The sequence below is a fragment of the Arthroderma uncinatum genome (assembly GCF_011692745.1).
Source record: "Arthroderma uncinatum strain CBS 119779 chromosome Unknown scaffold3, whole genome shotgun sequence".
NCBI lineage: Eukaryota > Fungi > Ascomycota > Eurotiomycetes > Onygenales > Arthrodermataceae > Arthroderma > Arthroderma uncinatum.
In genome coordinates, this window is record NW_022983865.1 from 365464 (window position 1) to 391980 (window position 26517).

General features: G+C 49.6%; 8 protein-coding genes across 8 annotated transcripts; 3 read left to right on the forward strand and 5 right to left on the reverse strand.

Moving 5' to 3' along the window:
• Positions 1 to 934: 934 nt before the first annotated feature.
• On the reverse strand, positions 935 to 3518 carry GIQ15_03911 (STE/STE7 protein kinase; the record flags this gene model as incomplete). Its single annotated transcript, XM_033551328.1, has 3 exons — positions 935 to 1303; positions 1366 to 3216; positions 3315 to 3518. 3 exons carry the CDS (start codon positions 3516 to 3518, stop codon positions 935 to 937), a joined length of 2424 nt encoding a protein of 807 aa, XP_033405058.1.
• A 1047-nt stretch (positions 3519 to 4565) lies between these two features.
• Positions 4566 to 6379, forward strand: GIQ15_03912 (auxin Efflux Carrier superfamily protein; the record flags this gene model as incomplete). Its single annotated transcript, XM_033551329.1, has 3 exons — positions 4566 to 5000; positions 5065 to 6257; positions 6313 to 6379. The coding sequence occupies 3 exons, from the start codon at positions 4566 to 4568 to the stop codon at positions 6377 to 6379; spliced, it is 1695 nt and encodes a 564-aa protein (XP_033405059.1).
• A 1143-nt stretch (positions 6380 to 7522) lies between these two features.
• Positions 7523 to 11899, forward strand: GIQ15_03913 (choline kinase; the record flags this gene model as incomplete). Its single annotated transcript, XM_033551330.1, has 6 exons — positions 7523 to 7562; positions 7852 to 9010; positions 9068 to 9587; positions 9649 to 9792; positions 9846 to 10594; positions 11179 to 11899. The coding sequence occupies 6 exons, from the start codon at positions 7523 to 7525 to the stop codon at positions 11897 to 11899; spliced, it is 3333 nt and encodes a 1110-aa protein (XP_033405060.1).
• Positions 11900 to 12327: 428 nt separating this feature from the next.
• GIQ15_03914 (alpha-glucosidase) lies at positions 12328 to 15456 on the forward strand (the record flags this gene model as incomplete). Its single annotated transcript, XM_033551331.1, has 6 exons — positions 12328 to 12658; positions 12751 to 13376; positions 13442 to 13757; positions 13807 to 14271; positions 14336 to 14444; positions 14493 to 15456. The coding sequence occupies 6 exons, from the start codon at positions 12328 to 12330 to the stop codon at positions 15454 to 15456; spliced, it is 2811 nt and encodes a 936-aa protein (XP_033405061.1).
• A 731-nt stretch (positions 15457 to 16187) lies between these two features.
• On the reverse strand, positions 16188 to 17820 carry GIQ15_03915 (uncharacterized protein; the record flags this gene model as incomplete). The annotated part of the gene is made up of 3 exons (XM_033551332.1): positions 16188 to 16797; positions 16851 to 17558; positions 17627 to 17820. The coding sequence occupies 3 exons, from the start codon at positions 17818 to 17820 to the stop codon at positions 16188 to 16190; spliced, it is 1512 nt and encodes a 503-aa protein (XP_033405062.1).
• A 1120-nt stretch (positions 17821 to 18940) lies between these two features.
• On the reverse strand, positions 18941 to 20491 carry GIQ15_03916 (membrane transporter; the record flags this gene model as incomplete). Its single annotated transcript, XM_033551333.1, has 1 exon — positions 18941 to 20491. The coding sequence occupies one exon, from the start codon at positions 20489 to 20491 to the stop codon at positions 18941 to 18943; it is 1551 nt and encodes a 516-aa protein (XP_033405063.1).
• A 730-nt stretch (positions 20492 to 21221) lies between these two features.
• On the reverse strand, positions 21222 to 23300 carry GIQ15_03917 (uncharacterized protein; the record flags this gene model as incomplete). Its single annotated transcript, XM_033551334.1, has 5 exons — positions 21222 to 21568; positions 21623 to 21769; positions 21837 to 22467; positions 22540 to 23168; positions 23216 to 23300. 5 exons carry the CDS (start codon positions 23298 to 23300, stop codon positions 21222 to 21224), a joined length of 1839 nt encoding a protein of 612 aa, XP_033405064.1.
• Positions 23301 to 24597: 1297 nt separating this feature from the next.
• On the reverse strand, positions 24598 to 25437 carry GIQ15_03918 (uncharacterized protein; the record flags this gene model as incomplete). The annotated part of the gene is made up of 1 exon (XM_033551335.1): positions 24598 to 25437. One exon carries the CDS (start codon positions 25435 to 25437, stop codon positions 24598 to 24600), a length of 840 nt encoding a protein of 279 aa, XP_033405065.1.
• Positions 25438 to 26517: the final 1080 nt, after the last annotated feature.

Sequence of the window (26517 nt, forward strand, 5' to 3'; positions counted from 1 at the left end):
ATAACAGTTGGCCTCCGTTTGGTATACGATTGGATCATCACCCTCTGTCTTAATGATCACCCTTTGCCTCAGGTTGATCTTCAGTCAGCATATGTATATCAAAACTGAAGAGAGGAAAAAGAGACAGCGCGTTGCCTGCGTACGGTGTATTAGTGTCCATGGTTGAAGCTTGAAAGACATTCCGCTTTAGCGCTTTTACAACCTGGTATTTACCACGGCTGCCGTTAATGAGCACCTTTTGGCCCTTGGTTAAGAGGTCGTAAATGGGACGAGACATCTCGGGAAAATGCTGTCAATTGCCTGGGTTGGAGGCGGTTAAACAAACAGAGCTCTCGACGGAGATGGTGGATGTATTGGATTAGAAAATGCACATATAACCCCGGCTGTGGTATAGGCATGATATGTGTGTTGACCATATTAACTAATCCCTAAATATCCTAATGCAATACATGGAAAAAGATAAGACTAGCTTATCTATCTGGTTAATAGGGGTAATTTCTTATTATCAAGACACTATTTCGTCTAACCAAATGGAGAAGTTTATCAATCTTGGAGTAAAGAGTGATTATCATTATCTGTTAGAAATAGAAAGCCCATCAATCCCATATAACGGCCTTTGATAGATGATTGTAGTAGTAGGTTTGAAAAAAGATACAAGAAAATGCAAAATGCATAGTTAAACAAGTAAACAAAATGGTCGAAACATGCACGGCCAAGCGGGGGGGTATTTGATTGAAAAACTTCATAGACAATGCCACAGTAGAATATAGAACCCTGAGAAGAAAAGGGGGGAGAGGTCAGGATATGTTGATATGTTGATATGTTGCTGTTGCTTTTCATTTATTTTGGTCCTTCCATTGATGTTAGGTGGCCAGCACCCGCACCAGCATCGGCATCAGTCTACAAAAGAAAATTTGGAGGAAAGATACATGTTTCAAGCGATGGGGGAGCTGACGCCTTCTAACAGGGGGCTCTTGGGTACTGCATCAAGTGCCACGGCATGCAAGGCAGGACGTTCCTTGCCGTTGCCCTGTCCAGTTCTCCTTCTCTCGATAGCACCGCGAACCCACTCTGCCACCTCCTCGTCGAAGGTGTCGTGATCGTTGGTCTGGGGTGGAGCGCCGCCTTCTGCCGTGGCGGCGGGAGGAGGCTGCATGAGGCTTGCTACCCAGGCATGGCGGATGAGGTTGGCGTAGGTTGGTCGGAGGGCTGGGTTTTTCTGTAAGCAGCTTGATACGAAGTCTTTGGATTCAGGGGAGAAGCCTTCGGCGGGTAGAGTGGGGGGGTCGCCTTGTACGATTGCCTGTATGTATGTTAGTGAGATGGAAGAAGGAAAGTAAGGAAGGTAATAGGGTGAGAACGTACGTTGAGTTGGCTGAAGATGTTGTTATATGTTTCGGGTGGATAAGGGTATCTTCCCATGGCGCACTCGACGATAGTCAGCCCCAGACTCCAGATGTCGGACTGGACGCTATACGTCCCTCCTCCGCCCACACTGCCAGGGTGACCGCCGCCGGAGATGCGTTCAGGAGCCATATAGCTCTGGCATCCAATATTCGTCTTGGCAATGCTTGCAACCAGGTTACCGCTGACACCAAAATCGCAGATCTTGATCTGCCCACGCGTGTTGACGAGGATGTTGGTCGGCTTAACGTCACGGTGGATAATGTTGTGTTCGTCCTTGAGTGACTTGAGGCCCATGACGGTGGAAAGAGTGATTTTTCGCAGGATGTTTTCGGGTACGCCGCCTGCATAGACCTTCTCCATCGAGCCGCCGTCCATGTATTCAACACAGATGTAGACAGCGCCTTCTTGGAAGAAGGCACCGTAGAAGTCGATGATGAAGGGGGAGACGCAGCGATGCAGGACGTCGAGTTCCATTATGATGGCGGTGAACTTTGCTTCGTCGAGTTCGAGTCGGATCTCCTTCATGGCCATGATTACGTTGGTGAGGTCGTTTTTGTCTTTCTTGGTATTGGCATCGGTGTCGGTAGAGGTGGAGTTGCTATCCTCGGTATCGGTGTTGGTGTTGGTATTGGTGGTAGTAGTTGTAGATGTAGTAGTAGTATTGGTGGTAGGAGTAGGAGTAGGGGTGCTGTCTGGAGGTAGATTCCCTATTGCCATGGTGCCCTTTAGACCCAGGCCTGGCCGGCGTAGACGAGGCCGACAGTGTCGTACTCTATATACCGTGCCGTAGTTCCCCTTACCCAGCTCGTTGAGGGACTCGACTTCATCGAGGGATATGTTGAAGCTCTGGCCGGAGGAGAAGTCGATACCGCCGCCATGTATGACGGCCTTGTTATTGAAATTTATAGTGCCGGCCTTGGTATCGATAAAGTCAGAATACTTGCTAAACGCCGACGCAGCTGGGTTCGTATCTGGCGTGCGTGAGGCCTGTGACGAGCTGGCGCTGCCGGACAGCGTAGGAGCTGTGCCGTTGACGTTTGGCGTGCTGCCTCTGTCACCCGGGGACGCTCCTGCTGGCGATGGCCCGGAGACGTCGGACAGCTTCATGCCCCCCGCCATACCTCGTTTCGCAGCCAGCCCGCCGCCCATCTTCGGCGTAGGGGTACGCCCGATAGGACCGGGTCCCGAGGGGGGAGACCAGGGCCCGGTGGGCTGTGGCGCGGCCAGGTTCATGGCCGGGACACCACCGGGCAGCCTGTTGGGCGTACCCTGTGGAACCGTAGGTGCGCTCGAGGAGGCTCCCGGAAACGAAGCCACGCCGTTACCGTTGACCGGAGCACCCTGGCGGGAGAGGGAGAAGGCCTTCATCTTCTCCTGGATGTCCTGCGTGAAGCCGCTGGACTGGCTGCCGCGGACCGGCATGGGCCCCGGACGGCGGGCGGCGTTGACATGGCCCAGCGGGGTGGAAGAAGGGGTCATCATGGGCATGCCCGAGATGGTGCGGACGGAGGAGGTAGAGGCAGCCTGCATGGCCGACAGTTGCGGGCGGCCGTCATCTACGGTCAGACCTGCGGGCGTGGGCGCGGCTTTGGGCCTGCTCTCTGCCGTATCTGCACCAGCCGTAGCTTCTCCTATCTCGACCTCCTCTCCCATCCTGATATCATGTTCTTCCATGCCTGTTACCGTGATGTGGGGGTTTGGTGGTGGTCTTCTCTCTGTGTCTCTACCACCGTGGCGCACAATGCGGTGAGATAAAGCAATGGCGAGAGGCAGCGAGCGGCCTAGCGGTCCATGAGAGTCTGCAGAATGCTATTATATCAGTATTTATGGCCTGGAGGGAAGCGCAGAGTCTGCATCGGCGAGACCTGGCAGGGATGCTGTCTGCAACTAACGAGCTATAAATATACTGCGGGACGAGGCGGGATGTCTTCAGACGGGGAGATCGCAGGGTCCAAGGCCTGGAGACTGTGCAGACGTGTCCGGCGAGGCGATGCTGCCACTGTGACGGTCGTAGTTATGGTCGTTGGTCGTTGGTCGAGGTCGAGGGTGAAGCCGGTGGTGGTTTGGCTATGGTGGTGGTCTTTGGTGGGAAGAAAAGCCCGCCGGATCATCGCAGGGCCCGGTCTTATCTCGCTACACTATAGGTATACACTCTAGGCTATGGCATCGTCTTGCCACCAGGAACCAGGGAGACGGTTAGCTCAGCCCTGAAATTTCGGCCTGCCGACCGCTACGACGTTTATGCTCTTAAGAGAGACACGGCATGGTTGATTTCTATGGAGTATACACGGCATCGGTGGAGAGAAGCCGTCTATGATATCGACAGCCACGCGGCTTCAGCCACAGTCTCGTATCCGCGGATCTGATAGACGTTCAGGCATGGAATGTCGATATTCTCCGACTGACATCAATTCATCACTCATACATATCAACTCATATCAACTCATATCAACTCATATATATCAACTTCTACCAACTCATACCAACTCATACCAGACGCCGAAGCTAGCAGACGATAGCGTAACTGTTGACGATGACGCTGGCCATGGAGATAACCAGGGCCGCGTCCTGGCAGTGGCGAGGTGGCGCTCTTGGTGCGCAGGGAAGCCAGCGAGTCCCTGGCAGAGGAGACGACGGGGAAGAGGACGAGCTGCGATGCAAGGGCCGAAGCCATCGTAGCTGAGTATATCACCGTGTACAGAGCAGCCACAGTGTAACAGCAGGCCCATATCGTCTTCCTATCGTCTTCCATTCCATCTTCCATGACCACGTAGTAAGACGTAAGATGTAAGATGTAAGATAAGATGTAAGACCAAGACGGCCAAGAGTTCGTGGTAGAGTCAGCCATAGGCATGATGTTCTTTCCCACTGTGATTGGCGGGCAGGAAACATCGCTGCTATGGCTGATCCCTGCGCCCCCGAGATCTCCTGGAAACTCGATTCTGATGTCGACCAGCAGCAGCTAACTGGCACAAGAGAGATAGTCCGATCCGCCTTCTGACCGTGCTGCTTTTTGAAGGGCTGGACGGGCTGGCTCTCTTCTCTTTTCCTTCTTGTTGCGATTGATTCACTCCTGCCCGGCAGTCTACGCATACCGGGTCGAGCTCTACCTCAGCTCGCATCTACATTACATCGACAGACGACTGACCGAATATATCATGACCCTCCTCTCCTCGCCGCAGTCGTTCGAGCGCGCAAATCCAGGCTTCTCCCTCTTCTCTCTCGTAGATGGCTCCAACAACGCTGCGTCCGGCGGCGGACCGCACCCGTCGATACCGCATCTCGCCCTGCTCGTCTTCGAAGCCGTGCTGGAGGTCGTCTGCGTCAGTCTGCCGGGCTACATCATCGCGTGGATGGGCATGTTCGACGCCGAGTCGCAGAAGTTCGTCGCCAACCTGAACGTCATGCTCTTTACGCCCTGTCTTATCTTCACAAAGCTCGCATCGCAGCTCACGGCCGGCAAGCTCGCGGACCTGGCCATCATACCCGTGCTCTTCGTCATCCAGACGCTCATATCCTATCTGTCGGCCATGATCGTGTCCAGGTGTTTTGGATTCAAAAAGCGCCAGTCTAATTTCGTCAAGGCCATGGGTGTAAGTTGTTAATGTTCCTCCCCGCCCCGGATCGACTTGAACAAGCTGACAGACAGGCGATCAGGTGTTTGGAAACTCCAATTCCCTCCCCATATCGCTCGTCATATCCCTCTCCAAGACGCTGTCCGGCCTGCACTGGGACAAGATCCCCGGCGACAACGACAGCGAAGTTGCCGCCCGCGGGATCCTATATCTGCTCATCTTCCAGCAGCTGGGCCAGGCCGTGCGCTGGAGTTGGGGATACCATGTTCTGCTTGCTCCACGCGAGTCGTACCTCCGCGACGAAGAAGAGACCGCCAATGCCCGTCTGGCCTTTGACGACGACTCCGAACGGTACCTCGACAACCCAGACACTGATCCGGCACGAACGGCCGTCAACAGCGGGCAGGCCACGCCGGCTAGATCCACGTACTCGGATTCTTCGTCGGAGGATTCTCACTTTGAATCTGGCGACCAGACTCCCGTCCTCGAGCGACACCGCCCATATGCCAAGTTCCCGTCCTCGAACGGTGAAGGCGACGAGAATACAGACCACCCAGTCCTTATCCTGCCAAACGGAGAATTCGCTGCCCGTCCAGACTTTGACGACGACATTGCACACTTCCCCCGTGTCCAGGAGCAGACCACGGCCAAATCAGCATTCCACTCCGCCCTCCGATCGATCTCCAAGTCAGTCCGCTCTACCTCCCAACAACTATTCAACAGCCTACCTTTGCCTCTCCAGAAATTCCTCGGTTGGGCATACTCCCGCGCTGCCTCCTTCTTCTCCGGCCTCTGGGCGTTCATGAACCCGCCTCTCTGGGCCATGTTGGTCGCCGTCCTCGTGGCGTCGATACCGTCCGTACAACGCGTCTTCTTCACGCCAGGGAACTTCCTCAGCAACTCCGTCACCCGTGCCGTTAAACAGTCTGGCGGTGTTGCCGTCCCACTCATCCTGGTCGTGCTAGGCGCGAACCTGGAACGAAGCACGCTGCCCAAGGACGCACTGGCGGACGAAGAGGATCCAAAGGAGGAACGTAAGCTGATCATCGCATCATTGGTGGCACGTATGGTGTTACCGACCCTCATCATGGGCCCGATATTAGCGGTCACTGCCAAGTACGTGCCCGTAAGCATACTGAATGATCCGATCTTTATCGTCGTCTGTTTCCTGCTCGTCGGTGCTCCGTCGGCATTGCAGCTGGCACAGATATGTCAGATCAACAATGTCTACATGGGAGCCATGTCGAGGATCCTGTTCCATTCCTATGTCATCTGGTAAGTCCGATCCGCCATGCTCGTAGCGGAAGAAAGCAAAGCTAATCGTGTATAGGATATTGCCATCGACGCTTATACTTGTAATCTCGGCGCTGCAGGTTGTGCAGTGGGCAGCCAACTAGGCTCATCCATCTCACAGTTCCATCCAATAATAGCGAGTCGCTCATCTTCTTCCCAACCAACCCTTTAATTCAGGTTGCTTGGTCTTGTTTATTCTTTTTCTTCAGTTTCAGCTTGTTTCTTTCCGGCCATTTTTTCATCTTTCATCTGTTTTCGGGTATATCATATGGTCTGGGTGGTCTGGTCTGGCGTGGTAAACAAAATCTTTCCCTTCGTATCTTCATTTTGTAAATGAACAAACGCACCTGGAGTCCACTATGGAGCATTCAGCATAATCCACTAAATAATAAGTCATAACGAATTAACGAATGTCGCGCCTCGAGCGCATCTTTTTATATCGAATTCGAGAGCAACAAAAAAGCAAAGAAGCAGGTCACGGGATTTACTCGAAGGGACCTCGGCACTAGGCCCAAAGGGGAAAATACTTCATGCTTGTACCTGCCTAAAAGGTGGACGTCACATGTCCAGGTTGACGACGTCTTTTTTTTCTTTTCTTCCTTTTTTCATCTTCATCTTCCTATGTTCAATATCACTTCTTCGTCCTCCTCGTCGTCTTCTTGTCTATACTCTTCTCTGGCGGTGGTCTCTTCCGTTCTCTAGTTCTCTTCTTATACGGGTTTCCTTTTTTTTCCCTTTTGACAGGCGCTAATTTTTAGCTGATCGATGATCCACGTTGGCTCAAGGATCATTCAAGCTTATCAGCCTCCACTTTATTCCTGCTCTGGCTCCCACATTCTCGCTCGCTTACGCAGTGCTGACGTCGAAATATCTTTCCCTGTAACGGAGTGTATGCAGTAGACCTCAGCTCGTACCTCTATCCGCTCCATTCAGCCATAAGGAAACCGGTAGAGGAGAGGGAAGAGGGAGAAGGAAAGACAGAAAAAAGAAACGTTCAAGGCAAATTTATATACGAGGCACCGATTTCAAGGCAGATATTTAGATTCACTATCATTCTTGTCTTCTTTTGGATCGTTAGAAGGGATACTCTTCTTTTTCTCTAGTTGACTCTTTTTGTCTTTCTCTTCTAGCCTGTTCCTGGCTATTGTTGGATAATTAATCCGCTCCGGCATATATCTTCCATCTATTCAGGTCTCTTCCCTTACAGCACGCAATACAGACTACACACAGCAAAAGACATCACCAGCATGAACGATTCAACGCGTTCACCACCACAGAAAAACCTCAGTGAGTCCACCCTGATTCCCCCCTAGCTGCTGTAGCTTTCCCTTGTATGATATGTTCTTTTTCTTGTTATACTGGCATATCTCAAACAGTTTGGTAATAGATGGTTGAGGGAGGAGTCTGATATATTTTATTCTCTGTATCTGATTACCCATTTCTGGCCTATTGCAGCTGAATTCTAAGAACATGGATGTACAATGATCCCAGCATGTAAAATTATATTATAATACTGTCTGCCTGTCCTGCGGTATATCAAACATCGATACGTTGCTAACCTCTGAATGTTGATCAGCTCTCAATACTAAAGATGTAGAGCCTACATCTACACCACCAGTAACTACCAACAAGCAACCCGTAACTCGGCAAGAAGGGGACCAGCAGCCGGGTTCTGGAACCGATACCCCAGGAGGTCGAAAGACATTCCGCTCTGGGAAGAAAGGGGTCTCTGCACGACCTAGTATACCAAAGTCATCCTCTGCATCCCTGAAATCAGTGTCGAGCCAAATCTCCAACTTGAGCCTGGATCGGAGTACCAGTGATCTGAATGCGAATAGCAACGCCAACAACGTCTCTGCAATATCAACAACATCCACGCCCGCGGCAGAGGAAGACCAGCTATCCTCATCCATTTCATCGTTTCCAGCATTCCCCCCACCTACACCCGAACAACATCCGTTTCTCTTCCGAAGTAGCACGGCAGATGATGTCAGTGTTCAGGCTCAATATCACGCTCTCCTAGGCCAGGTCCATCAGTGGCTGTATCATGAGAAGTCAAAGCTAGGCCTGCCACCAGCGTCCACATCTCGTGAAGCAAAGTCTCCTCTCCTCATTCCACGGTCCACCTCTGCGCCCAACAAGGGGGAGCTTTTGGGTACCGATGTTGCCACGTCGGGCGATTCTCAGGTCCCAGAATCAACTCTTGCTCTGGAAAAGCTAGAACGGATTCTATCTCAGTATTCCGCCGATGGGTCATCTGGATCAGGAACCCCGTGGAGGCGGAGACGTGGTGGTTCGTGGGGTCAGGGGAAGAGAGGTTACGGTTTGAAGGGCTTGCGACGTGGTTCGGCGTCTGATTCCGATTATACGGATACCGAACTCTCCGTTCCCAGCGCGGACGTGGTTCTCGATAACTCAAAGACACTCCTATACTCTGGAGGCGAAGCTGATTCGGACGTCGACACACAAGCACTCAGTCAGATAGATGGAAGCAAACAGTCTTCTGGAAAGGATAGGGAGTATTGGCTTTATTTCAAGTCCGAGATCGTTCGTTTGACGCATACACTCGGGTTTAAGGGATGGAGAAGAGTGCCCCTTGATGCTGGTGGAGAGGTTGAGGTCGTTCGTCTGAGCGGTGCGCTCACCAATGCAGTATACCTCGTTTCACCACCAAAGGACATGTCCAAGTTTGCCCACCCTACCTCTGGTCAAAATGTTTACAGGAAACCTCCTCCGTAAGTTTATTCCCCTTCAATCAGAATTTATATCAATAACATTAACCGACGTGATAGAAAACTTCTTCTTCGCATATATGGGCCTCAAGTCGAGCATCTAATCGACAGGGAGCACGAACTGCAAGTCCTCCGCCGTCTAGGAAAGAGGAACATTGGTCCACGCGTTCTGGGAACTTTCAAGAATGGTCGATTCGAACAATATCTACACGCTCGCACCCTTACAACCCGTGATCTGCGCGTACCAGAGACCTCTATCCAGATCGCGAAACGCATGCGAGAGCTGCATGAGGGTATTGAATTGTTGCCTGAAGAGCGCGAGGCGGGTCCTGGCCTGTGGAAGAACTGGGATAAATGGGTGAACCGATGCGAAAAGGTGATTACATGGCTCGATAACGAGATTCTCGCAGACCATAATGAGGGGAAGGCGATGAAGGAGCCGTGGAGACAGCGTGGGTTTGTCTGCGGTGTTCCCTGGGCAACTTTCCGGAGTATGGTTGATAGTTATCGCCAGTGGCTCGCTGCAAGCTTTGGAGGAGTGGAGGAGATTACCCGTCGGTTGATTTTTGCTCATAATGATGTTCGTTCCATCCCTTGCCTTCTTATAGAGGTCTTTGGACTTGACTAATGACGTTTTACAGACGCAATATGGCAATCTTCTTCGCCTCGAGCCGAGTGGAGAGTCACCATTGTTGCTTCCGGCAAATGAGCATAAGCAGCTAGTCGTGATCGATTTCGAGTATGCATCGGCTAATATGCGTGGAGCGGAGTTTGCCAATCACTTTGTAAGTTTCTCCACGAAATCTTTCAAAATGAACGGATATGCTAACTTTCGTAGACTGAATGGTGCTACAACTACCATGACGAAGACCGTCCCTGGAAATGTCACGCCAACTGGTACCCGACGCTGGAAGAGCAGAAACGCTTCATCCGCGCCTATCTCACCCATCGACCCCGACTTACCTATACCGAGACGGGCAACAATCCCTACTCCGCCAACCACAACTTCTCTACGAGCTCCGTATCCAGCACCATGACCACACCCGGCCTCCGACCCACGTATATTGGCAGCCCGCGAGTCGCCCCCTTCAACCTCGACAACTACACTCCCGCCGTCCCATTCTCCATCAGCGAGGATGAACAAGTCGACGAAGAGCTCGAGACAGAAGTCCAGAAACTCCTACACGAAGTTCGCGTCTGGCGTATTGCCAACTCAGCGCAATGGGTGGCATGGGGTATCGTTCAGGCGAAAGTGCCCGGTATTGAAGCCGCTTTGGCAGAGACAAACCTACCAGTAGCACCGGCCCCCGGCAGCAGTGGCGATGCCACATCAAGCAATGGCGAGAATGAGGATACAGTTACAACCCCAACACAGGAAACAGTTGACGTACAGCAGATGCTAGCGGCTAGCGATCAAGCGCTGCAGGAAGCTCAAGTAGACGAAGCGGCAGATGAGTTTGACTATCTTGCATACGCACAGGATCGAGCGTTGTTCTTCTGGGCCGACATTTTGGCTATCGGGCTGATTAAGGAGGAGGAGCTGCCCAAGGAGATGCTCGAGCATATCAAGCGCCGTATGCTTGACCGGTGAGATCCTTGATGGCTTTAGATGCAGATGTCACATTTATTTGGCCGGTATCACTTGGAAAGCTATTTGTTGGATATAATGTATGGTTATGACTAAATTGCAGATATGAACGAGGTATGAAGCGTGTCTATTAAGTCTTAGTTTTATTCCTTTGCTAGTACCATAATGATACAATCTTCTTATTTTCTAATATTACCGTCCCTCCTATCTTCGAGAACCTACAACACGGTCCATTATGGCTTTGGCTGCTACTTCGAAGTATAATAAGCACTGATTTGCGTTACCGGTTCTCAGTATAACATTCATCGACCCAACAGGAGGATGCCGGAAAGTGTTAGTTGTTTAACTAAGCCCCGCCATTCATGCATGGGTAAATCCCATAAATATTTAATCAACAGTGCTCTAACAGGACATCAGATCTATAATTTCTTGGCTTGGGTCTACGGGTTTTACTCGATATTGATAACTTACCTTCCTAAGGAATCGTCTACAAATAAGGAAGAATGGCATTTCCTGCTCTCCATATTGTCGAACCCAAGGGTGCCCATACACACACTATCATCCTGCTACACGGGCGTTCTAGCAACGGCGCCGAATTTGCAGAAGAGCTCTTCGACTCAAAATCTTCCGAGAACAAGACCCTCGCAGCGCATTTCCCTGGCAGTCGCTGGGTATTTCCTACATCTAGAGATCGGTGGAGCTCTGTTTTCAAGGAGGATTTAGCCGCCTGGTTCGACATATACTCTCTATCGAACATCTCCGAGCAGCAAGACCTCCAGGTCGAGGGCCTAAGGGAATCTACACTGTATATCCTGGAGATTTTGAGCCGAGAAATCGACCTTCTCGAAGGAAGATCTGAAAGACTTGCGCTGGGCGGTATGAGCCAGGGTATGGCGACGGCTCTTTGGGCATTGTTGTGCTCGCCTGGACAGGTCAAAATGAGGATTGGTGCTTTCGTGGGAATGTGTGGATGGCTTCCATTCGCGAATGAGATACAGAATATCGAGTATCCCAACGAGACGTTACCGAAGTTCCTCTTGGATACAATCCGGTGTGAAGAACAGCATCAAGCCAGCACGGCAGAGACTGAAACCATGCTGTCCACGCCTGTACTGCTGCTTCATGGAGTCGATGATGTATGGGTTGATGTTGAACTAGGTCGCCAGGCACATAGAAGCCTAGCAAAGCTGGGGATGAAGGTGGAATGGAATGAGCACTCGGGAGCAGATAACGACGGGCACTGGGTGAAGGAACCAGAAGGCTTTGATGCCATTGTCGACTTCTTGAAATATATTTTAGCATAATATATGACAGAGCTAATATTTTCGGTGTTCTTATTAGTCCGTAAATAAATGTTAAAAATTAATAGTTGTCTTTTCAAGCCAATGTTCATGTCTGAATATCCAGCTAACAGGCCGATCGACATGGGATCCTTGATGCAAAGTGAATGCAACATAGAGTCGGCAGCTGGCATCTTGTTATACAGCCCGAGGCCTTTGTTTCTCTGGAAGAGGGGATATACCTGCGATGTAACATCCAAGAATACGGCCTGCAGGTTCCCACTCGACGTCGATGCAGGAATACATGGATGAGATGCACTCTTATAACGCCCAGATGTCAAGCACGCCTCTGCCCCTGCCCGGATCCAGGCCGAAAAAAAGAAAGGAAGAAGGTCGGCAGGTCTGGTTCATGGGTAGCTCCTCCTGTCGCTCTGATGCAGAGTGGTATATATATGCTGGTGTTGCTGTGCATTCTGGACGCCAGAACCCAACACCAGACTTCGGCTTCACCTGCGCACCTCGATATCCTCTATAATATCAGCGTCCAGGTTGGTGAGAGAATCAAGATGTTTGGGCGCGCGCTCGTCCTCGCTGCAGTCATCGCTGCAACGGCACTGTCGGCCTCCCCTCCGCCGTCCTTGGAAAAGTGCCCGGGATACAAGGCGTTTAACATACGTGATGATGGACACACTTTGAGGGCTGACCTGCGGCTTGCTGGTGAAGCATGCAATGTCTACGGCAAAGATATCGGACGGCTGAAACTTCGCGTGGAATACCAGACCCGTACGTCTTTTGCCTTGTCCCATTAGGAGAGATGAGAAAACTCGATAATCAGTCGAGAGGAGCACGCACAGCTCTAACAAGCAGACAATTAGTTTCACGGTTGCATGTTAGCATTGAGGACTCAAAGGAAGATGTATACCAGGTCCCGGAATCCGTCTTCCCACGCCCTGAATCCAAGGCGGATATCAATGCTCAATGGAAATCGGCCCTCAGGTTCTCCTTCACCGAAGAACCATTCTCATTTAAGATAACCAGACGTGCGACAGGTGAAGTGCTATTTGATACCTCTGGCTCGACTTTGATCTTCGAGTCTCAGTATTTACGATTACGCACTTCTCTCCCGGACGAACCCAACCTCTACGGCCTAGGAGAACACAGTGACCCCTTGCGCCTGAAAACTGACGACCTTGTCACGACCTTGTGGAATCGTGATGCTTATGGTATCCCGCCTGGAACAAACTTGTACGGCTCACACCCAGTTTATTTCGACCATAGGGAGAAGTCAGGCACGCATGGTGTGTTTCTTCTCAACTCCAATGGCATGGATGTCAAGGTAGGGAGTGACGAAGGCAATGGTGGAAAGAAGTATCTCGAATATAACACAATCGGTGGCGTCTTTGATTTTTACTTCATGGCTGGCCCAACACCGAAAGAGGTTGCATCTCAATATGCTAAAGTGGTTGGTTTGCCGGCTATGATGCCCTACTGGGGATTCGGGGTATGCTATCTTTTGAGTCTATTCATCACCACACATTTTGGAATATTAAATTGACCCCTATGTAGTTCCACCAATGTCGATATGGCTACCGGGATGCATTCAATGTTGCCGAAGTCGTCTATAACTATAGCCAGGCAGGTATCCCGTTGGAAACTATGTGGACAGATATCGACTATATGGACGGACGCAAGGTATTCACTCTCGACTCAAAGAGATTCCCAATCGATGAAATGAGGGCACTGGTCGATTACCTTCACGAAAATGACCAGCACTACATTGTCATGGTGGATCCGGCTGTGAGCTACGGCGATAACGATGCTTTCGACCGAGGCAAAGAGCAGGATATATTTATGAAAGCCCTTAACGGGTCGATTTATAAAGGTGAGCTTTACTCTTCATTCCATACCGGCACAAAGCTAAATTGTATTAGGTGCCGTGTGGCCGGGCGTCACTGCGTTTCCTGACTGGTTTCACCCTGGAGTCCAAGATTACTGGAATAACGAGTTCAAGCTATTCTTCGATCCCGAGAAGGGGATAGATATCGATGCACTCTGGATCGACATGAACGAAGCCGCTAACTTTTGTGAATGGCCTTGCTCTGACCCAGAGGCATGGGAAAGAGATCATGACTTACCACCTGCTCCGCCACCAGTCAGATCTATCCCGCGGCCTTTGCCTGGATTCCCAGAAGAACTCCAACCAGAGGGTTCTAAAATTGTTAAACGGGATGAGGAGAAGGTTTCAAGCAAAGGGGGCTTACCGGGTCGTGACCTGATTGACCCGCCCTATCAAATTCATAACGAGGCTGGGTCTATCAGCAACAGGACCATGGACACCAACTTAATTCATGCCAACGGTTTGGCTGAGTATGACACTCACAATCTTTACGGCACTAGTAAGTTCAAGTACAAGGATTTTCTTTATGTCAATATACTAATCACCCGTACCGGTCTATCTAGTGATGAGCAGTGTTAGCCGAAAATCGCTATTGACTCGACGCCCAACCAAGAGGCCGATGGTAATTACTCGAAGTACCTTTGCTGGAGCTGGAGCTCATGTTGGTCACTGGTATGGATAGTCCCGTCACTTGGTATGTATTTTACTGACATGATCCAGGCTAGGCGATAATCTCAGCGAGTGGAGCCAATATAGGTTTTCTATTTCGCAGATGCTCCAATTTGCTGCCATATTCCAGGTCCCCATGGTAGGATCTGACGTCTGCGGCTTTGGAGGCAACACCACTGAAGAGCTATGTGCAAGATGGGCTATGCTCGGGGCATTCTACCCCTTTTACAGGAACCACAACGATATCGCTGGCCGTGACCAGGAGTTTTATCGCTGGGAGTCCGTTGCCAAAGCGGCCAGGACAGCTATAGATATTAGGTACAAACTTCTCGATTATATATACACCGCTTTCCACCGACAGAGCCAGTCAGGGGATCCCATTCTGAATCCTCTCTTCTATATCTACCCAGAAGACAAGAACACATTTGCACTTGACCTGCAGTTCTTCTACGGAGATAGCATTTTGGTTAGCCCCGTCACAGAGGAGGGTTCCACCAGCGTTGAAATATATCTGCCTGACGACATCTTCTACGACTTTTACACAGGAGAGCCTGTTGAAGGAAAGGGGGAAATGGTTACGCTGAAAGATGTCCCAACCACACATATTCCCCTCCATTGCCGTGGCGGTAGCATTATTCCAATGCGAGCTAATAGTGCCAATACCACTACGGAACTACGAAAAGAGCCATTCAACCTCGTTGTTTGTCTCGATCATGATGGAAATGCAATGGGTAGTCTTTACCTAGACGATGGTGATTCCCTTGAGCAAGCTCATACCAGTGAGATCACTTTCGAATTCCACATAGACACTCTCAAGACTACGGGGAAGTTTGATTTTCAACTAGGCCAGGCTTTAGAAATCACGAACATTACTGTCCTAGGCTACAAGCAAGAGTATAACGCGCAGAACAAGGGAAGCAACAAAAATGATGCCGAATATGATGAGAGGCTGAAAAAGTTGACAATGAAGGTGGAAATACCGCTTACAGGCCCTTCAGAAATGACTTTTCATTAATAGTGCAGCGGAAAGTGTGAAGAATTCCCATATCAGGTATTGGATGCATAAAGGTTAGCCGCAGCGCTGGATGTTCTGGTTATGGATACCTGACCATACTCAACTCATTGGCCAGGGTTATATATATTCAATTGCTGCATAACTATCCTGTGAATATGTTTATCGTGAGGAAATTGACTGTCTTGACTCCATTCGTCTATGCGTGTCAGTAAAATTCTACATCATTTATCTAGTACCCTAGCATTGTAAATCATCTTTTTGACTGAGAATCCTAGACGATTTAAAGTTGGGTATAGACTTGGGAAATCTGTTGAATTTCTCCGTCCTGTAATTACATTCAGCCTCCGCATATATTCAACTTCTAAATGTTTTCTGACTCGAAGCTTGGATAGTCAAATTCAAATTTACTATGCTATAATTTCATTATTCTCTATATTTCCGATGATTTGCTCGCCTGTCCGGACCCTTTATAGATCTGTAGTTGCAGGCCTGCGTTGTGACGTCATTGGCACTAAAAATATATGTAGGGAAAACCTTTAAATCATCTCGAGATACGGTTATAGAATGTGTACCTCTCTTTGCGCGCAGTTTACTGGTGCATTCCTCCTCTCTGATTTAATATTAGATTAGTTATGGATTAGTTATCATGGAAACATTTAGGTGGTATCGTGATTAGTCTATATTCATTGGAATGGCAATGCTTGTCAGCTATTATATTTGGGGGTATGGGATCATCTATGATGTGATGGGACGTCCGCAGGCAGCTCCTGCGGCGAATAATCCTGATCTGGCAGCTCTACTGGCGCCTGTTGACTTATTCCAGCGTCCATTTCTTGAGGGGTATCTTGTTTCTTATCGTCCAATCCCTGATTCACCTCAACCAGGGGAAGGCCAGCTTTTGAATCCCTATCCCTATTCTTGTTGCGCCGCCGCCTTAAGAAAAAGAATATCCCCAACGCTACAATCGCTATAAACGCGACTACTCCAACAACGATCCCGGCAATGGCACCACCGCTAAGAGAGGAGCCATCGTCGTCGCAGCTAGAGTCGTCTGAGTTATGCCTGACAGGAACTAGCTCGGTGTCGGTTGTTGGGTTCGCCTCCCAGACGGTGAACTCCTTAAGCTCGTTGTTAACGTGCAAGTAGGTGGATGAAAGGAACGGCTGGCCAAGGTAAGGCATAACGCCCTGTCTAGCCTGGCCAAAGTTGATGGTTTTGTTGTTGTCGACCATTTGCTGCTTCCCATCAGCATCAACTGCCACATTTGGGAGAACGATCTGATGGTTTGGTATAGTGATCTGAAGGCCGGAGGATAGCGTAAAGGTGATGTTGCCCGCGAACCTGTGGATAGAAATTAGCCTCTATAGCGCTTAGTAGGGAAATTTCATACATACACATTCTCCGGCTCGTAAGCAAGGCTGGAAGGGTATATGCCCATTGAATGCTCAACGGGCTTCCCAGGCAAGAACTTCTTTAGGTTGTCAAAGACGTTTTCTGGGAGAGTGATGAGGGGGTTATCTGGCTTTATGCACGCACGCAACGCAGACCCTGCCGTGCCAAACAGGCTCGAGTTCTTCCCGTCTGCGTGGTTCACGACAATGTTGCTCAGATATACCAGTAACGAGCTTGGGCATCCAATGCCGTCCGAGAATTTTGAAGTTAAATTCGCGCCGCCCGTCTTCGCCTTATCATATCCGCCTAATACCAAGTTCCCGTTCATCTGATGTGCCTGCTCAGCTCCCTGCCAGCCCCAGAATAACGACCATGTTTTCGATGCGATTTTCTTTTGATCAAAGAGGAAGTTGACGAAGGTGGAGTCTGGTCCCATCCCGATGCCGTTTTGAGGTACAACCCGCGGCTTTGGGAAATAGACCGGGAATTGGTCGATTAATATATCTGAGCCCAGCTTTAGATTGTCGTTTCCCCGTGCGTTGATAGCATCTCCGCCTGGATTAAGCTCCATCATGTCGGGATTCTTCGTCCTTTTCCATGATGTCGAGCCGGATTCGTCAAACGATCCACCATGCACCCAGGAGCATGCTGGTCTGCTCAGATTACCGCAGGGCAAGCTTGTGTTCCAAAATGCTGTATTATTCCAATCCCTGCCGGCGGTGTTAGCAGTCGTGATAGCACGGTCTCTTTGATGACGATGTTTAGAAGAACAACATACGCATCAAGCGCCGCAACTATGGTCTGAGGGGGAGTCCCGAATTCTACCCCAAGCCCCCATCGTACAACCTCTCTGTCCGTGATCGTAGCATTTCCGATACGTAGAGACAACGGCGGTATCGGGTCGCAAGCAGAACTGACGAGGTGAGGGAATGAAACCAAACAGACAAAGGTGAAAAAGGGCGAATAGATCATTATGGTGACTTCATGAAGCCGTCGTCCCCGTGAATAGCGGGAGGATGCGGTTGCTCACTCCTCGTTTGAAGACGATGGAAAGAAGTTTTCGACTGAGCATCTCCTGCTGGAGGGTGTTCCTGAGAGTCTTTTGGGGGCGGGCTGGCGGGCCAAAGCCTCCCTTTGCTGCTCCAGAAATCAACTGATGATCCTTCAAGGCTAAGAGGCCGTGTTTGGCAGGGATAAACCTGACATCGTATCGCAACGCTCAGCTGTCTCGAACAGTTGCAAGGGCAGAAGAAATTCTGTTTATGCATCGAGCCGAAGCCTCGGTCCGTTCGTCTATTCTTGATTTGTCGTCTGTCCGGGCGGCCTAAGGCAGACAGCCGCCAGAGCTGGGAGGTCCGTCTTCCATCTTCCAGCTTCCATCATGTATCATCCAGGCGGAGGCCAATCTCCGAGACTTGGCTGTGATCCCTGTGCGATGTGGAACGTAGTGGAGGGAGAAGAGACGCAGAGCTTCTCGCAGTGGTCAAGATGGCGGATGTCGTGGACTCCTGTGCTTGGCGATGGAGTATTCAGTGCAACAGGCCGTAGAGCAGTAAAACCAGTGGCTGCAGTCGAGATGCTGATGCTTGTGTGTACATGTACGTATATAGTAGTCTGTATAAGCTGTGATATTTATTTGGTCGTGTCTCCTGATGAAATGTACATTATTCTATTGACGCGTGAGAACCACACGGGAAAAGGTATATACGAGTATCTTACTAAGTCTGATGCATCGGCATGTATAAGGATGGCTACGACGGCTCCTCGCAGGCGTTCGAGTCATCATACGAGGGAGTTAGTAAGTGCAGAGGGCTGGAGTGGTAAGTGACAGCTGCGAGCCTGATAGCTACTTCGAGTCGGTGGGCGTTGAGGGATAACGGCGGTCTATATTCACTTGGAGGTCAGGTTAGCATATATATAATCAAATCGACTTGTTCTCTTCTCTTCGTACAACAGATATTCAATGTTACTTCGTTAGGCGTACACCAACAGCAATGAGACATTAAGTACTTTTCCACCATTCAGAAATAATGTAAAGACTTCGAGACGACCGCGGGTAGAAACAGAAGTAAAGCAAGTATAGACATGGCCATCACAAGCTAGCCTTCCCCCTAGACTCGAAGGGCTGAAATACAACCAAAATCCCGGCTGCTATGAACAAAGCACCGCTAGCATATACCGGCGCAGCAGTCTGCAGGTTAGCAAACATTGCAATAATAGGTGCCATGACGCCAAAAATCCGATTTGCCGCAGCTGTCAGGGCATTACCCGTCCCTCGGTCCTTTGTCGGAAAGATCTCAGGCGTATATGCATAAAGGACGGCGTACATGATATTGCTCATGAAATTGTACGCACAATTCCAACCTAGCAGCGCGTTGGAGGTTGTAGCGGTGGTAGACAGGAACAGGAATACACCTGTCAGCGTGGTGGATAGTGAGAGTGCTCCCTTGCGGCCGAAACGGGGAACCTCGACGAGAGCACCACCAACGAGAGAACCCGGTATCCCAAGCACGGCGATAATGAGAGAATTCCGGTATGTGATGTTGGTGGAGCTGTCGCCAAAATCTGCGCCTCGCGAGGCCTGGATAAAGGGCAAGAAGGCGTTGTATAGGGGAAAACCGAGGCCAATGAATGCCCAAACAGTGATTATGAGTGAGGTAGACACGGCCAGTAGCGGTGTCGCAAATAGAGCTCTAACATGTTGAAGATCAAATTTCTGGAGGTTCCGATGCACGGCATCCACGGCGCTACTCTTGATCGGAGGCCCTAGGCGTGTAAGATCTTCGACTGTGAGGGTAGACGTTTTGCCGTTTCGCCTAGCAACTTCATGTACGACGCGGACGGCATCTTCATCCCGGCCCTTACCCATTAAGTATTTTGGTGATTCGAATATAGTGAAGCAGGCAAATCGCAGGAAAAACATGATGAATGAAATACCTCCCATAGTGATCAGGAAGTACCTCCAACCCATGTTTGCAGATCGAGTGCATTCTGTCTTCTCCTGGCATGAGAAGTTCCCAAGCAGCGGCCAGGCGACGAGGTTTGCCAGCACCTGCGCCAGAGCCCAATCGATGGAAAGAATTGTAAGAAGATACTGGTGTGTTGCAGGGAGGAATTCGAGGAAGATTGCGGAATCTACCGGCAAGTTACCCCCTACTCCAATGGACCACAACGCAGCAAAGACTCCGATGGCAGCAAAAGAGGGCGAACCCGCAGCGGCCAGACCAAACACAGCTGTGATGCCAATCGTCAGATTAAACGCCCATTTTCTCCCATACATGTCGCATCCAAACCCCCAGAAGACGGCTCCAGCTAGTAATCCCAGGTTTTGCGCCAATGTGAGATATGGAGCTCTAGATGGCATAAATTCGTTCTTCACAGGAGTAAAAATGAGGGAAGTGATGACCGGCCACATATTATCGCTAGCCCAACCGAAGCCGATGACGATGAATAGCTGCCATTGATACCAGCCCATCCCAATGTCGAGGATGGCCTTGTTCAACAACCGGGCCTTTGCCTCGTATACAGGGTCCATGGTGCCCTTGGGAATGGTCGCTAACAAACCGGCATTTGATGAAGTCTCAGTAAGCGCATCATCGGAATCACCCTGCTTGGGGTCCTCCCTTGCGGCAGTTTCCGCCATAGTTATTGCAATATTGGTTGAGAAGGTATTCCGAGCCAAACCAAAGCACCCGAGTCACGTATAATACGGTAGGAAAGAGTAGGAATTGCGTAGATAGAGGGAAAGAGTCACAGGGAAGCCATTATATGTAGGAACCAAAAGACAAAAATATACACCCACGTTGTTGATGAACCAGGGAGAAAATAGCTCGGGCCAGGAGTGGGAGGGCAGCGTCTATTTAACTAACCTTTAGAGAAACACCAGAGTACGAAGTACCCAGCGATTAATTTAGTATCGTTTTGTTATCCTCTGGACATGGTTCAAGCCAACCACGGATACGGTAGCATCCAGGCTACTGACACTTCTCGCTCTTGCGGGTCCGACGTCGTACCGGCAAAGAGGGGCTACAGCGAGCGCCATAAGCAGCTGCTATTTGTCCGGACGCATCGCCGGCCAACAAGGGATCCGTGATGGATAGATGCATCTTTGCATTCATGAACAAGAGCGAAACAAGTCGCGATGGTGCAAAAACTCAAAGATGGATTAAGGTGTGATGACTAATCACGGGAGACGTCATAGCGCAGGCTTGGCATGTTTACTTTATTTTTACTGCATTTTCATTGGCCAGCGATAAAGTTACGGGATCATGTAAACAAATGCTGCAAACTCTACAAACACCCTAGCTTAGTAAGCAAGCTACTGCTTCCTGCTAAAAGATCAGAGTATCAGAGTAAGTCTCAAGAAGTTCCCTCTACACATCCAACTTTACGTGACCGGGACTGGGCGGAAGGTCTCCCGTGTCCCAGATGGCCATATTGGAGCCTAATATGAACTCAATACTCCCGCCATCCTTGATGTCGTCGTGACTAATCCAGCTCTTCATCCACGGCTTCCCATTGACCATGAGGCTCTGGACGAAGTAGCTCTCGTCGCCGAGGTTCTCGGCCGTGATAGTAAGCCTTGCATTGTCTCCTACGGATAAAGAGATATTGTTGAACCACGGACTCGAAAGCATGTAAATAGGCTGAGTTACTACCGGGTATAGGCCCAGAAAGTTCCATATCAGCCAGCTGTCCAGAGCCCCTGCGTCGCTATTCCCTGTGCTCGACATTAGAACAAATCTTGCTGGAGGCCTGATGTCTGATTGCATACCTGGAAGCCCAGACGGGAGAGTGCTGTAATAAGAGTTGACCGTGTCTCGGAGACGACGCACAGACTTATACTGCCGCCCCGGGAGATAATTGTAGAGGAACGGAGTGAAGAAGCTGGGCTCGTTCCCTGGGTTGAATAGTGTGGTGCCTATAAACAACGTGGCAACATTAATTGATGAAATGGCGAGTAAATGTAGTAAGAAAGTTGAAGCTACCAATTGTGTTCGTTCCGCCAGAGCCTACATCACCCCGGCGGAGGCCTGGAATAAACATTGCGTCAAGCCGTTGTTCCATCGTTTCCGGTCCTCCCATGAGCTCAATCAGCGTCTCCATATCAAACGGAACGGTCCACCCATACTCTACTGGTAACGCCTCATAACAGTGAGAGCTCCATTCACACTCTCCACAGTCTAGAGGATCATAGCCTGGTGTGACCGTCCCGTTTGGCCAGGTTGGTGCTAGAAATCCGATGAAATTAAGGCTACTAATGTCCTCGTGCCAGATGCGTTGCCATCCTGCACTCCTGTCTAGATATATCTGATAGTCCTCTGGGACTAAATCCTTTGCAACTTGGCTCAGGGCGAAGTCGTTCAATGAATACTCGACCGTCCGGCTAATAGATCGACCGAAGTTTGGAGTGATGTATCCGTACCTGTGCCAATCTGGAAGAGCACCTCGTCCTTCCTTGGTGGAGCCGGATGGGTCCGCAGCGTCGAAATTGTTATACGGAACAACTTCGGCATCGGTTTTCATCGCCAAGTAGCCGTCGGTCCAGTTGATCCCCTTCTGTAAGCCCTTGACGTATGCATCGGCTAAAACATTGTCTGCATTACTACCTCCTTGAACCTGTAGCCTTGATGGTCAGTATGCACCCTTCTTAATTGACCAGAAAAATGAACAAATGAACATCGATAATACCCTTCCATTTGCATTACCACTTCTACCATCAGGCATGAAACGCTCAAATCTCCAAATATCAATTAGAGAACGAATGGTTTCGGCTGCGAACTGCGGCTTCAATAACAAGTATAGACTGTTCAGACATCGAAATGTGTCCCATATCGCATAATAGTCGTCGTAGTATGGCTCCGTGGACTCCCAGTACGGATTCTCACCAGTCCTATTGCTAGGGAGTAGGTGCGCACGGTATAGTGCCGAATATAGCATCGTCAACCTTGTTGCATTGATATCAGATGTGGTAACCTTGCTTAGAATTTCGGTATTCCATCGCTTCTTTGCAGCCTTCATGGTATCATTCAATTCCCAAGACCGAACTTCATCAATAAATCGACAAGCTTTCTCGGTCGAAATGAAGGAGACTCCAACTTTTGATTTTAGGATCGTTGTATCTGGCGGGAATTCTAAGAGAGCTCCAACCCTTTCTGCATACTGATACCCATCCTTTCCGCCAGTAATTGATTGCTGGCCCGAGATAATTGTCGCCCCCCTGATATGGTCATATGGATCGGAATAAGGGGCATGCCATGTATTGGCAGATGAGGGAGCGACATTAAACTCAGCGCACATGAAAACCTGATAATTGGGGCCTGGTTCGCGTTAGCTGTTGAATCATATGGAAGTGCAATAAAGGTACCTTCATTCCATCCGCCTCTATAAATGCCATAGCCAGTATACCTCTGACCACTGTCTTTCAAATCAATCCTTCCATTGCTATACATTTGATTTGCCACCGGTTCGCCATGTGTGGGGAGATAGTGACTAAGGTCAACCAAAACATATTTCTTAGCAAAAGGAGGATAAGTATATTGCAGGATCCCAGCATGGTCAGTTGCAGACATCTCTACCGTGATGCCATTTTGCAAGTTGGTTTTATAGTATCCCACAGCCGCGGAATCATTGCTGACTCTGGGTTGCATATATGTCCTATTGTCAGCTAGGTTAATTCCTTCGAGGGTTGAGAGAGGCATCTGAGCGATGATTCCATATTTTGGCGCGCCTCCTGTTCCGCTCTCGTGTAAGAATGATATCGCAGAAACGTTCCCATCTGGCGAGTATCCTGCGTTAACGTCTACTTTTCTCCTCTCATCAACATCATGACTATTCAATAAGACGTCTCAGCGATGATTCAAGTTAAAGGAACGCAGGGTCAATTTGTACACTATTGTGTCAATTCCCACTTTGACGACGCCGAACGGTACACTACTACCAGTCAGGCCCTTATAGTCTCATGATCAATCAACAAAGTGGTCGACCATACGTTGCTCCTGGAAAAACACTCCCGCCGTTGTAGGAAGTACCAGCAATACTTCCCTCTGTCCCAATAAATAAATCGACATATCGCGTCAGATCGTTATCGTCATCCTCAATATTAGAAGCACTTGCATCAGGGTGCGCAAGGAGGAATCGGATTTGCAGTGCCAAGATGGCAACATACTTAAAGCTTTTAAAGAGCATTAGAGGACAATAGGAGCATCTCCATAAAACAAGTAACTTTTTTTCTGGCCGGCTTCTCGCTCAAAAGAAGTGAAAAGGGCCGGCGGGAAGTATCAGACATATATGCTTAGGCTCCTTGTGTGACATGTCCAAGCCAACATCCCACTTGACCCTCTGTCGATCACCTATTTGTATAATACGGCCGACTTGAGGGAACTGCGGGGAGAGATCGTACAGAAGCCTAGCTTGGGAACACTCATGGTAAATGGAACCTGCCTTTCCTAGTAAGTTTCACTGCCGTTGTGTAGATGACGGGGTGGGATCAACTTCCAGGATATGTGCAGGTTGTTGGCCCAAGCAAAGCCCATATCATTAATTTGACGTGATTTAGGGCGGTCTTTGAATTGCAGTTAAAAAATCCTACTCATGTTGGCTGTGGGCTGACATGCGCCTCATCTATGGAACAGATGATCCAAGAACTAAAAATGAAATTCCGCAACATAATGGTAGATAGACATGAGGCAAAATGCTTCTTTTCTATAACTGTATGTGGAGGGAATAACCTTTCTCAAAGACATTCGTCTAGGTCTTATTTCGACGCCAAAGATAAGGAGCTTCGATGTCTGTCAACGTACAAACCCAGTCCCGTGAAGTATGGCAGTAAATTGGGGCACAATAGAGCCGTTTCTCTGTCCCAGAATCCCCCCAATTAATAACCATATCAAACTGGTCATTTTGCCCCAAACATTTGCTAAGCAATTGCATTTTATCGGCTGGCGTGTGTTTCAGATGGCTGCGGATATATTCGCCATCCGCGAGCAACGAGCGAGAGACGTGAGATATTTTGTAGAGTTTATTGTCCAAGGGCGATCTTGCTAGAATAAAAGTATCCTTGTAAAGATAGAGGAGTTCGGCGCTGAATTCGGAAAGCAGTTGTTCCGTCGTCTGAGAGGGTCCCATGCCCATAGGACTAGGAACTGATCGTGCAGTCTCTCTCCCGGGCTCCTTTAGCATGGGACGCATCTCTTTAGCGTGGCCTTTATCCGTAGGCTGCAATGTAGTATCAGCCTGATTTGTCGTGCTGAGGTTGATTTGTGAAATAATACTCGACGAATCTTCGTCCTCAGCATTGTATACCTTCGCATATTTCCTCATTTCTAGATCTTCGAAAGTAACTGCATGCAGGAAATCTGTGATATCGAGAAGCGAAGCGAGAAACAGACGGCACTCTCCAGACAAGGCAGTAAATAGCTTAGTGACAATAATAAGATATGAGATGCCATTTCCATCTTCATCATATCCAGAAACGACAGGGCAGGCGTCTTCTTCCAGGACATTAATATTGAGCGGGAAGTTGTCTCCGTGGTCACCCGCTGACCATATGTTTCGAGACGCTGCAACAACCGCGTTGCAAGGTGACATCGCGTCCAATACGCAAAATGAGCTGAAATGATCCAAGAATTGAACTAACTCCGCTGCACGAGGCGAGCCGCATCGTGAGATGACCGGACACATCGGGGGACGAGGCGTTGGGCCGTCTGGCGGTGGACTAGGATGTGTATATTCCGATCTGATGTCGGGGATGCAGCTTTTTCTTCGAATGGATGTCCTGTCTGCAGACAAAACACTCGTGTTGCTAGACCGTAATGTGGAAGTTGACGTTGAACGGTAATCTGAATCCAGGCTTGTTCGGCCAGTGATCGGTCGATCATCAAGGTATTTCCGATCACTCTGCTCAAGAAACGTGCTCGAATTGTTATGCAACGAAGGCGAGTAGTGTAAATGCCAACCACACGTTCCATTCCCTTCTAGCGGTCCGTTGGCATGCTGGGCATATTTTGACCATATGTCGTCGGATACCACTCGTAAATCAGCCCATGAGTCCTGGTAACACGAAGCGTCAGGATTCTCGCCGAGTATATGTACTCTGCTAGAGTTAACCGTCGGTATAGAATGGACAGAGGCCGTGCCGTCTATACCGCGCGAGTCAGTTGACGATGAAGCGGTGTTCTTCTGGAGAAATGGGACAAATCTAATCCTGGTGCTGCGTTTCTTTCGCCTGGAGGGGCGGTACCGCAACATCTGAGCGAACGGGGATAGACATGTCTCCCTGAACCCTATTCTTGCCGGTCTGGGGAGCTCCATGGAGACGTCAAAAGCCCAATAGTATGTATTTATAATCTGCAACGTTAGAAAAACCCTGCCGTGAGGTGGCCATATATGAACTTCCTTGCTCCATAGTGTAGGATCGAGAGTGCCGCATGAGCCTGCAGCACGGCTCGGGTATATTTGTAGGCCATGCCAGCCTGGGGTTACAGAAACCTTCGTCTCGCCGTCGGGCTCTTATCTTCAACCATCATCACGGTTGGAGATGCTGATGACACCACATGTGACGGCCCGTACACGTGAAGTCGCCTGTCCAACCCATCTTTGCGGGCTACAGGCCACGAGGAGCACCCGGTGCATGCATTAACTGTTCATACATCATCGTCAAGAGGACAA